Below are 12479 nucleotides of genomic sequence, written 5' to 3' on the forward strand. Positions count from 1 at the left end.
AAAATACGCTCCAAAGGGACTACGCAGAGTGTGGGAGATGCACAGATACGAACATGTTGATAAAGGGTCGTTTCCTCGTGATCATACATCTTCCCCAGCACGTTGACACACCCTGGCCCATTTCTAGGTGAAAATTAACCCAGAAACTCACAAGCTCCACTCTTTGCTAGGGAATTTCCGGACGAGGAGCCTTATGAAGATCCTAGAGGCTGATTATTCAGTATATAAGACTGGCTCACATTTACTAAGAGTCTTAACTCTTAGTAAGAGTTAAGCCTGAATTTGCTTATTGAGAAGTTTGTAAGGAGTAACACAAACGAGTGGGAATAAAAAGGTATTGGTCATTCTAGTTCTGAACATTATCTTTCACCTGGAACGCTCCGTGCCACCCCCCCGCCCCCCGCCCAACACTCTCCCACCATATCATCACCATAGACTCACATTTGTGGTCTTTTTGTAATAGTCTATATTGTTGATATCTCTGGCCAGTCCAAAGTCAGCTATTTTCATCACGTTGTTTTCTGTTACCAAAACATTTCTGGCAGCTAAATCTCGATGAATGCACTGAAATTAAAAACAAAAACAAACAAAAAAAAACTTGTTTCAAAATGCTACAAGGATAAAAAGGTAACACAAGCACTTCTTACAATGTAGACAGAAAATACAACTGAAGTCAAAAATTGGTGTTTCTTTTCTAATTAAAGACTAAGGCCCCAACTATTTCAAAGAGCAAAGGTAGATAAGAAACCACACGCCTTTCTAACTTCAGTTGACTGGTATCCTTCACATTGTGAAGACTCAAATGGAGTTTTTTCCTCTCTGAAGTTCAGGACCCTGTTTTCTTGCTCATTTTTGAGGCTGTCCCCCTGCTGAGTTCCACCCCATCCCTTCTCTTGGCTCACTCTCCTCCTCTCTCCCCACCCCTTCAGATTCCTTGGCTTAACTCCTCTCTCCCTCAAAACAGAGGACGTGTCCCATTAATTCTGTATATTTCCATACATCCTCATGGCTCCCATTCTTAGCTACATAGGAAAGATCTTCAAATTCTTATCTCTATCCTGACCTCTCTCCTGGGATCCAGATTCTCACTTTTATCAGGCTACAGGACATTGCCACATCCCTTTGGCACCTTAAGTTCAAGGTCTCTACTCTTATCTTCTTGGTCTTTTTCATACACACCTGTGATATACACACCAGACTTTTTTACACACTTCTCCCGAGTTCTTTTTGATTTCAACTCCCAAATGCCTCTCCAATCTGTCCACCCAGCTCCCTTCCCACTGCCACCAGCTTAGCCCGGGGGTCTCATCACTGCCCACCCCCGTGCCCCACAGGAAGCCACAATGTCTGCACAGCAGTCTCTGTGCTTCCAGACTTAGCCCTATTGCATCTTTTTTTTCTGTTTCCCTCAAATTTTGTTTCTGAAGGAGCTGGTCACATCTGTTTCGGGCTTATATCAAAATCACTGCCTGTCTATCCAAATTCTCTGTCCAGTTCTCACCCAACACCTGGCCCCCACACGGGGCCCAACCTATATCTGCCACATACACAGGGGCCAGGCACTGAGATGCTTACTACAGGGCAGTCGATTCATGGTACTGATGCGATCTCTTCAGTCTCAGAAAGCTCTAGTTCTTATAACTTCTATATTTCCTTTCTCAAATGATATGCTTTTGTAAGCTGTTGAAAGCATTTTAGTTGTACTTTAATATACCAAAATTTCATCAGGATACATAGTAATTGGGGTCCCAAATCATCACCTCCTGTTTTTGGAAATGTAAGGTAGACAGAAGTAAACAAACATCCCTAACAAAGCCTTTTACATAGGTTCTGGGCAAAGGCAAACTATTATATGAAGGAGAGACTCCTAGCAACCCCTCTGATATGGGTGAGATGGGGCTGATTTTAAGATAGATACAAGAAACAGGCCATTTTAAAAAAGGAGCAAGCCAAACTCTCCCTGAAGAATGAATTAGGAATAATTTCTTTCCACCCACCCTCCAACTATTCCTTGTTTTAATCCACGTCTGTGGCCCCCTGGATGGGCTAAGGTCACTGAAGAGAAAGCAAGAGAAGCCCACACGCTGCCTGTGCCCGGCCAGAATGGAAGCAAGAAATGTGAGAGTTCCCAGAAGCCGCCCGGGGATCCGGTCGGGGCAAGAGCCGGGTTCCTGGTTTTGGAGGCCTCTTCAAATGGAACTTCCAAGTCCTGGGCCAAACTCTCCCAGTGGTGTGCTCCCCGCCGACAAGACTCTGTGTGTTTGGCAAGCCATGCGGTCAGAAGAATCTGCCTCCCTGTGCACGGGGCTCCGACCACACATAAGGGCTCAACTCCGAGTCACCATGATGGCGACCTCCATTTTCACTATGAAAGCCAGAATCCATCACCAGCCTCCTGCGTCCCAGGGGGCTGGGAAACACCAAAGCCCACCCTCTGGGCTGAACAAGAAGAGACTTGGAACCAATACCCAAGAAAAAGAAAATAATCAACGTCAAGCCAAACTTCCATCATCTGCAGAAATCTGAGTTGTTCTCCAGTGCAAAGAGCTGGCCATTTTATATAACTAGAGCTCTTTGGAATATGTGGTATTCCTTTTTTTTTCTTTAAATAAACGAAGGTCAACGGGTCCCTAAGGGAAGGAAGACGAAAACCTCTATGACCCTGACGGTGTGCTGGGTGCCTTTGCACAGCTGATCACATTAAATTTCCAAGGCAGCTTATGAGATGGGTGTTATCATAGCCATTTTAAAGACGAGGAAGCTAAGCTTAAAAAAAAAAACAAAACCCAGCAAAAATAAAAACAGCTGTTCAAGTTAAACACCTTGGAGGTTTAACTGTCCTTAAGATTTTATAAAAAAGAAAAATTAGTGTACTTTGCACTAAAAATAGAAAGGCTTGCATAACTAGGATAAGGCTCAAACACCACATCGCCCACTGTATTACTGTACACATCACAGTGTCTCTTAACTTGTCCATCTCCAGCGTCTCCAGCTTAAGCACAGGACTGCAGGTTCATCTCTACACGCCCAGCACAGAGCCTGACCCAGTCAATGTCCACTGAGCTGAATTTCTAATTACACTCCATCAGCAATGAGCCAGATGTCACAGCCAACAGTTCCTCAGGTCTCTAACAAACACACCGCCCTCCACCGGGACAGAATCCGTGTGGCACAGCTAGGATCTGACCTGTCCCCTGCTTTTCCATTTTCCACTACCCGAAGTAAGCCCTCCAGTTTTAGAAGCAGGTTCCACTCAGGGCACCATCCTTAACATCCTCATCTAGAACCTGCTTAAACCTGTTCTAGGTCCTTAATTACAGGTGGCCTTTGGCAAAGAGCTTTGGAAACACGACTGCAAAGCCTTAGGAAACGGACTCTGTCCCCTCTGTTCCACCCTGGGTTGGCAAATGAAGCCCAGCATACGGCATTTCTTCTCATCTTCTTGGTCTTTTTCATATACACCTGCGATATACACACAGAATCCTTTACACACTCCTCCTGAGTTCTTTCTTATTTCAACTCCCAATGCCTCTCCAGTGGTCCTCTTCTTGGTCCAGAGAGGCAGGAATACCTGAGAGCAAGATAGCTGAGTAGAAAAGCAAAGCGCCAGGTCTGGGACCAGCCTCTTTATTCTCTGAACTGACGAGTCCTCATCTCAGAAATGAGCACAGTGACATACACACACCTGGGCTCAAAGTTGCCTGGAGTTTCCTAACAGCCCCCAGCATCTTTACCCATAGGACAGGGATTATAAACACACCTGTTTCTGAGTTAATTCTGGGGTTGCGGACAATACTGTATATAAAATGTTTCTCCCAGGCCTGGTGGACATTAAGCTCTCAAAAAGTGGTAGTGATTAGTAGTGTAATTATGATTACAGTACTCCTAATAAGAGTACTTTCAGCTTGTCATTCTAAAATGTATTCTTTTCCCCATTTTGCAGAGTTCATCTGATGCTCTGTTCTCTCTCCATCACACCACACAGCAAAGCAGGAAGGCTCTGATCCTCAGGGCCGGGGTGCGATGTGGGTGGTGGGGCGGGACTCAACCATCTTCTGTCTCCTCCTTCTGCCTTCCCAAGACTCCTCTCTGGACCTCTGAACCACATTCTGGGTTTCCTCCTCCTCCTCTGAGGGGGTCTCCTCCGTCTTTTCCTGCACTTTAAGTCAATCTCTGGATTTGAGAGGTTTCTCAGGGTTTGACTCCAAGCTTCTGTTTCTGCCTCTCCCCAACCTCCCTGCCCAAGGTGAACTCATCCATTCCCGTGCCCTGAACCTATACCTTCTTCACTGGCTCCAGTGTCTCGCCTAGCCCCCCAGAGCTGAGCTGCAGCCTTCAGCTTCCTGGAGGACATCTGCCCTTGAATGACCCTCGGACATACTGGAAATGCACCTGGGGTTTCCCACCGGAATCAATTCCTGCCACTGCCCCTGCCCCTCCCATCTTCTTCATCCTGATAAGCTGTACCACCATCATACCACCATCCAGTTTCTCAAGGTGGAAATCCAGCAGTCATCCTTGGTCCCTCTTCCTCTCCCTCCCATATCTACTCCATCCATTAACTGTCCTGATGGCAAAATATATCCCAAAGCAATCTACTTCTCTGGTATCTGTCGGAGCCAATAAACCTTAGCCAAAACCATGGTCACAAGTAGCCGGCTTTATACTGTGAACCTGATCCAAATCACTGCCCCTTGGAGGGGAGAAGGATGGCAACCTACTCCAGTATTCTTGCCTGGAGAATCCCAGGGACAGAGGAGCCTGGTGGGCTGCCGTCTATGGGGTCACACAGAGTCAGACACAACTGAAGTGACTTAGCAGCAGCAGTAGCAGCAGCCCCTTGGAGGCTTCCCCAGCTCCAAGAGCTGAGTCTTGCCTGGGGCTGTCAGCTTCTGAATGAGCAGGGCCTGCCTCCACACAGCTTGTCCCTCTGCAGGAGGGCTCAGCCATCACCTTTGGTCCCCAAAACCTCCAACCCCCCATTCCTGCCCCCACGCCAGGGGCTTCCTCCATAGCATGATTCTCAGCCTTTCAACATGCTTATTTTTGTGCCCACGTTTATTGTTGATTTCTAAAACCAGCTTGAACATCTGAAAGTTCATGGTTCACATATTGCTGAAGCCTGGCTTGGAGAATTTTGAGCATTACTTTACTAGCGTGTGAGATGAGTGCCATTGTGCGGTAGTTTGAGCATTCTTTGGTATTGCCTTTCTTTGGGATTGGAATGAAAACTGACCTTTTCCAGTCCTGTGACCACTGCTGAGTTTTCCAAATTTGCTGGCATATTGACTCCAGCACTTTCACAGCATCATCTTTCAGGATTTGAAATAGCTCCACTGGAATTCCATCACCTCCACTAGCTTTGGTCGTAGTGATGCTTTCTAAGGTCCACTTGCCTTCTCATTCCAGGATGTCTGGCTCTAGGTGAGTGGTCACACCATGGTGATTATCTTGGTCATGAAGATCTTTTTTGTACAGTTCTTCTGTGTATTCTTGCCACCTCTTCTTAACATCTTCTGCTTCTGTTAGGTCCATACCATTTCTGTCCTTTATCGAGCCCATCTTTGCATGAAATGTTCCCTTGGTATTCCTAATTTTCTTGAAGAGATCTCTAGTCTTTCCCATTCTGTTGCTTTCCTCTATTTCTTTGCATTGATTGCCGAGGAAGGCTTTCTTATCTCTCCTTGCTATTCCTGGTTTTAGCAAAGGCAGAGTAACCAGAGAGCAAATTGCCAACATCTGCTGGATCATGGAAAAAGCAAGAAAGTTCCAGAAAAACATCTATTTCTGCTTTATGGACTATGCCAAAGCCTTTGACTGTGTGGATCACAATAAACTGTGGAAAATTCTGAAAGAGATGGGAATATCAGACATCCTGATCTGCCTCTTGAGAAACCTATACGGAGGTCAGGAAGCAACAGTTAGAACTGGACATGGAACAACAGACTGGTTCCAAATAGGAAAAGGAGTACGTCAAGGCTGTATATTGTCCCCCTGCTTATTTAACTTATACACAGAGTACATCATGAGAAATGCTAGGCTGGAAGAAGCACAAGCTGGAATCAAGATTGCCGGGAGAAATATCAATAACCTCAGACATGCAGATGACATCACCCTTATGGCAGAAAGTGAAGAGGAACTAAAAAGCCTCTTGATGAAAGTGAAAGAGGAGAGTGAAAAAGCTGGCTTAAAGCTCAACATTCAGAAAACTAAGATCACGGCATCTGCTCCCATCATTTCATGGGAAATAGATGGGGAAACAATGGAAACAGTGTCAGACTTTATTTTTTTGGGCTCCAAAATCACTGCAGACGGTGACTGCTGCCATGAAATTAAAAGACACTTACTCCTTCGAAGGAAAGTTATGACCAACCTAGATAGCATATTCTAAAGCAGAGATATTACTTTGCCAACAAAGGTCCGTCTAGTCAAGGCTATGGTTTTTCCAGTGGTCGTGTATGGATGTGAGAGTTGGACTGTGAAGAAAGCTGAGCGCCGAAGAATTGATGCTTTTGAACTATGCTGTTGGAGAAGACTCTTGAGAGTCCCTTGGACTGCAGGGAGATCCAACCAGTCCATTCTAAAGATCAGTCCTGGGTGTTCATTCGAAGGACTGATGCTAAAGCTGAAACTCCAATACTTTGGCCACCTCATGTGAAGAGTTGACTCATTGGTAAAGTCCCCGATACTGGGAGGGATTGGGGGCAGGAGGAGAAGGGGATGACAGAGGATGAGATGGCTGGATGGCATCACTGACTCGATGGACATGAGTTTGGGTGAATTCCAGGAGTTGGTGATGGACAGGGAGGCCTGGTGTGCTTCAGTTGATGGGGTCGCAAAGAGTCGGACACGACTGAGCAACTGAACTGAACTGAACTGATTGTTGATTTCACCTCCTGTCCCCCACAGTGCCCGCTCCAAGAGGCTGAGGATGGCATCCATTCCAGTCACCCACAGGGAGCCTGACCCAGCACACCAGGCATCCGAATCAGGAACACTCAGGCATATTCACTTAAGGATTAATAAAAGCACCAGGCCAGCTTTCTACCACTTTTATCAGGAGTAGCTCCCTGCTGGGACCCCAAAATCATCTCCCCTCCATACCAGAGCAGGAGGACAGAGCAAGAAGGACCGGAGGGTCAGATGTGGGAGCCTGCAGGCAGGATGGCTCCCCAGGGTTTTACTTAGCAATTGTTCCAAGTTACAGAAAGGTAAAATAGAACAATGGATATCCATGTTTGCCAGATTCAATTCTTACGCTTCCTTGCTCTCTCTTTCTCTCTATACCCAGACTCCCCACACACACTCTCTCTCTCTCTCACACACACACACACACACTTTTTGTGGCTGAACCATTTAAAAATGAGTTGCAGACTTCATTAGCAGGTATCTCCTACCTTAACACAAGACCTTTATCACTGCCCCCAAATTTAACACTGAAACAGTCACATTATCTAATATACAGTCCATACACATATTTTAAATGCTCATAAACGGTTTTTACGAAAGCTGTCCCCCTACCTCCCACCCAGAACAGGGACCTAGTCCAGGATCACACATTTAGTTGTCATGACTCTTAAGCCTCTTTTCATCTGGAACCCTCTCTGCAGGATATTTTTTTCAATCTTTTGTGACTCTGACATTTTGAAGCAATGTCTTGTCAAATGTCCCACATTCTGGATCTGATTGTCTGACTCGTCAGCTGGCAAAGTCTGCTGCAAACACACACACACGTACACATGCACATAACTTCACTCTGTCTTGGTTTCCTAAAATCTATACATTGGGAGATTTTATAGGAAAAAATATTTTTTTGGAAAAGTCTTCAACTCTGGACTCTTTTGCTAAGGAGAAAAAAACCAGAACACGTGGTAACTCTGGCTGTGTTCCCACCTGGCTACAGACAGCAGGGACCGAGGTACAGCGGGGCCCTTCCTGAATCGCTACGTGGTGTGATGCGACAGTGGCCACCTTGCCCCGTCAATGACCGCCACGGCCAAGATCCAGCGGGGGGACAGAGGGTCCACGCCCACCAGGGGCTCTTACTTCTTTGGGGACACGAGGAATTACTGATGTTTCATGACATGCCAGAACAGATAAGAACTGACCCACCTCTGCCCAAGGAAGAAGCTATGGACCGTCCCTGAAGTGTGGGCAAGGGAAGGGCGTCTGGGGCCAATCCAAAATGCCCCAGGGGACATCTGGGCACCCGTCTAACTGCTTTCAGAATAACTCAGATGTTTCAAGTTCCAACTGCGTGCGGCATGCTCGGAATGCAAGTGATTCACCTCAGGGGACCTGGCCAACTTTTAACCGCAGAGGGTCACCTCGCGAAATGAGACAAAATAAATCCCGAGAATACCTGGCTCTCGATGTCACCATAACACCCCATCATTTGATCTCCGTTCCTAGAATCTTTAACTTCATTTCAAACTCCAAACCACAGAGATGACACCCAAAGTCCACATCCAGAGACTCAAGAACCACAAAACAAAGTCAAAAGATCATCGGCACCAAAGGCAGCGCCCCCTAACCCCGCTGCCGTCCACCTGGAAAGCTGGTTCCCTAAAGGGTGTCGGCCAGCCCGTCTCTGAGAAGAGACATCTTCTTTGCTCAACTCTGTGGCGCTGCTACAGATCTATGATGCAACTCTGGCTGTTAAAGAGTTCATCAAACCCCCAGTATGAATAATGCAAGACATATTTTCCAGGTTGTACAAGACAGGCCAGGGCTTGATTCGGCAAACGAGCACATCCAAATGGCCTGTTTTCTTCAAATATTTTTCACTGGAATCCATCCAACCGAGGAGAAGGGGAAGGACTCACCTTCTGGGAAGCCAAGTACTCCATGCCCCGGGCCAGCTGGTAGGTGCACGACACCAGGTCCTTGAAGGCCATCTGCTCCTCGGGAACGCGGTTGATGTCATAGGAATACTCCATCCCGGGTGGCCTCCGGGCGCGCAGGTATTCCCGAAGGTTGCCTTTCGAGGCGTATTCGACGATGACATAGAGCGGCCCTGTGGATGGAAAACACGAGCTGGAGAGGCAGCGAACCCCAGAGCTGCCCTGGGGCAGCTCTACCAAGGAGCTCGTAGCTATTACAACTCAGTGCTTTATTATTATTTTTTTTTTAATTTAAACACACAGAACGGCACACACAAAAATAGAACACCTGCCTTCTAATCTCCCCACAAATGACAACGAACACCCGGTCGAGGTAGACTCAACAGTCTTTAATAAAACAGAAATGCTTCGTGAGTGCCCCTTTCTTGTCATGTCCCCTCTTAGAAAGCAACGGCTACCATACATTTGCTGCTCTCATTTAATTTTAACAATTTTACAAACACATGTGTATCAATAAACGACGTATTATTTTTAGCAACATCAATAAGTAATAAAGACACAGCTTTGCAACAGTTTCCCCCCACACATGATCTTTCTGGAAGCCAGTCAGGCTGATAAAAAATAGATCCAGATCATTCCGTTTAACGCTTACATAGATTCTACCATATACATATACCATGCTGTATTTATCCATTCCCCCGCTGGGTTGTGTTCAGGCGTGGGCCATTGCAAACGTTGTGCGACGAACACTGCATGCCAGTGCATGGCTCCTTACACACACGTGCGATATGTCCCTAGGGCACAGACCAGCCTGTTTTCGTGTGTAAATGCTACTGGCACACAGCGAGGCCAATTGATTTCTGTATTGTTTGTGGCAGCTTTCTCACTCCAGCAGTAGAGGTGGGTGGCTGCCACAAAGCCAAAAATACTTACAATAACCCTTTACAGTCTCCTGACTCCCGGCAGAGACCTCAAAGGGAAATTGCCGAGGCAAAAAACAGGCATTCCAAGTTTATTAATTATCATCAAACTGGTTCCCAAAGTGACACAGATCATCTATGAGAGAAGCCAGGGTTCTCACTCCCCAGAGGAAGATAACATGTCCTTCCTGTCCATCTCCCCTCTTTAAGGCCACTCCTGGGGACTCACCCATAGCAAGACATGGTTCCTCAATCCCATTTCAAGGGAAGAACTTGTCAACCAAAATGCAGGATCTTACGTTGGGAACTCTCTCTCTAAACATAATGAGATGGCCTTTTCCAAACACCCTCTAGGTTATGTCCAAAAAACAACAGGACCCTACAGGCCTTCCCATCCAGGGTCGCCCAACATCCACCTTTCCCCCTAGACCCCAGGCATGGTCATCAGGAACGCCTTCCTGAGGTGGGTTTTATAAAGAACTTTAAACACGTGCTTAGGAGGCTCTAGGAGCAAGATCTAAACATCCATACGCTTCTAAAATGACGCTGATGCTGAACCCTGGGTTATGTGAATGAATGCATTTTTTCCCTCCTACTCACCATCCTGAGTACAGGCTCCAAGGAGATTTATGATATTTTTGTGTTTCCCAATCATCTTCATCATCTCCATCTCGGACACCAGATCAGAAAGGTCTTTCTCAGTGGCATCATCTAGAACATTAGGAAAGTTACAGATCAGTTTTGCTACTGCTGGTTGATGAATATTTGGTTGAAACAGAATGAAATTGAATTTCTGAACCAGAAAAGACTTTCCAAATCACCTCTCTCATCTTACTGGTGAAGCAGGAAATGCCCAGAGAACTGCCCTCCTCCATGTCAAATAGCTAATTTGGGGTCAATAGTGTCAAAAGTCAAGACAACTATATATGCCTTGGGCGCTAAGGCCAATTCTTTCCCAGCAAACCTCACAGACATGGGGGTATTCTTCTCTACCAGGAAATAATTCCACCCTCTGGCAGATCGCAGGTATCTCAGAAAACCACATCAAATTTCATGGGACCTGAAAGCAACTATGAGGACTTCTGTGGAAGAGGAGGAAGGGGAGGAAGATGGGGGCATTTCACATACTTCAGACTGTCTCTGGATCACAGGCTGCTAAGCTGAGCCCTCAAAGCCCACAGGGCACTCACAGATGGATTCAGACAAGGACAAAAGTTCCCATACCAAGGACAAAAGTGTGCGTGCATATGTGTGTGTGTGTGTGCGTGCCCGCTCCTGCATCTTGAGGGGCTGAAGGTTCTCGCCTTCTATGGGCTTCTCAAGGGGCTGGGATTCCCATACTAAGATAATTAAAGTTTTAAAACCTCTCTGCTCCATAATTTCAAACAAGAACAGCTTAGGTCCTGCATATCCTGGCTTGCAGTTAAGCTTCCAAAAAGCGGCAAGATTCTTCCTCAGGTACCTGAATTGAACTACTCAATATGGGAAAATCTGAGCTTACCCCCAAAAGGAGGATAGGCCATGGATAGAAGCCATGCTGCATAAAGCTCTTTGGCTTCACAAAAGGAAGAGCCACACAAGTGCCTGGAGTGTAAAATCCACACGGACACCCATGGAGGAGTGCACACCTGCCCCTCAGAGAGAGAGGCTCCACTGCAGTGACACAAGGGGTCCTCTCTAAGCTCTGAGGTGCCCACTGGCTATTACAATGACCACGGCTGATGTCTGTGGTCTTCCCAGGCATCAACCCAAAGTGGGGAGCAGCTCAAAATGTCCTCATTTTCCTGGGGAGCCATTCAGATCCAGAGCTAAGGAAAAACAACCAAAAAAACACCCAACACCTTTCCAACTATTTCTACCCTGCTCCCTCCTCTCAGGAAGAGACGCGATGACTCAAAATCCCAGGAAAGAAAGAAAACGCCTGACCCTGGGTGTCCACAATGCGTGACACTCCCCACCACTGCCCAAACACACACATTCTGAGAACAGACCTGTCTGCCAGGACATGTGGGAAAAACTCTGCTTGGGGTGTCTTTTCTGAGATGCCCACAATGGGATTTATAATGTAACTGTTTCCTATAACTCTTCTCATAAAAGAATACTGTGGGAAGATGAAGTTAATGGTTAAAAAGTCTTTAGGCTCTTTGGCTGTAGGCATGAGCAGGGTTGGAAGGTTAACACATAAATGTTCAGGCTCCCACGAACGCCTCTCGACGTTCACATCTCTGAGTCACTGCTCACTCGTCCCTGAACATGTAGGCAATTCTGCACCCGCATCAATGCCATGCACTCCCTCTTAGCTTCCTAAGCAACTCTCCCAGACCAGGGCCATTCCTGCTCCGTGCCTCTTGCAAAGGAGAAGGAGTGGCCTCCTCTCTCTGAGCCTTCTTGGCTCCCCCTAAAAAGGCCAACTTTCCTTTATTTGTAAGCTAAGGTTTGTGTTCTGCATCCAACGTGCCAACGCTCATCTAAATTAATCAATTCTATGTGAATCAATATTTTCTAAGCATTTCCAAATATAAAGGGAATGAGCTACCACTTTCTAACAGAACTGGCTTTTCTTTTTTATAAGTGCACACTGTTCAAGATAAATAGTCTGTCCGAGATGCTGATTTATACTGAAAACTTCTCAACCCCTAGGTCAACTATGTGCTCTTTGACCCCGTGCCATGATAGAGTTCACACAAAAGGAACATTCTTGATAAGGCAACCCCTT

At 46.4% G+C, this 12479-nt stretch overlaps 1 protein-coding gene across 11 annotated transcripts in view; it reads right to left on the reverse strand.

Moving 5' to 3' along the window:
- FGFR2 (fibroblast growth factor receptor 2) overlaps window positions 1–12479 on the reverse strand; it is a 108346-nt gene that overhangs the window by 8196 nt on the left and 87671 nt on the right. For all 11 annotated transcript variants that reach the window (XM_055559915.1, XM_055559914.1, XM_055559913.1 and 8 more), the window contains 3 exons: window positions 10364–10474; window positions 8826–9016; window positions 442–564 (listed from right to left, as the gene is read on the reverse strand). In XM_055559915.1, the coding sequence (XP_055415890.1) occupies window positions 442–564; window positions 8826–9016; window positions 10364–10474 (425 nt within the window). The remainder of the gene's footprint in view (window positions 1–441; window positions 565–8825; window positions 9017–10363; window positions 10475–12479) is intronic.

This window comes from Bubalus kerabau, chromosome 22 (genome assembly GCF_029407905.1).
Source record: "Bubalus kerabau isolate K-KA32 ecotype Philippines breed swamp buffalo chromosome 22, PCC_UOA_SB_1v2, whole genome shotgun sequence".
Taxonomy (NCBI): Eukaryota; Metazoa; Chordata; class Mammalia; order Artiodactyla; family Bovidae; genus Bubalus; species Bubalus kerabau.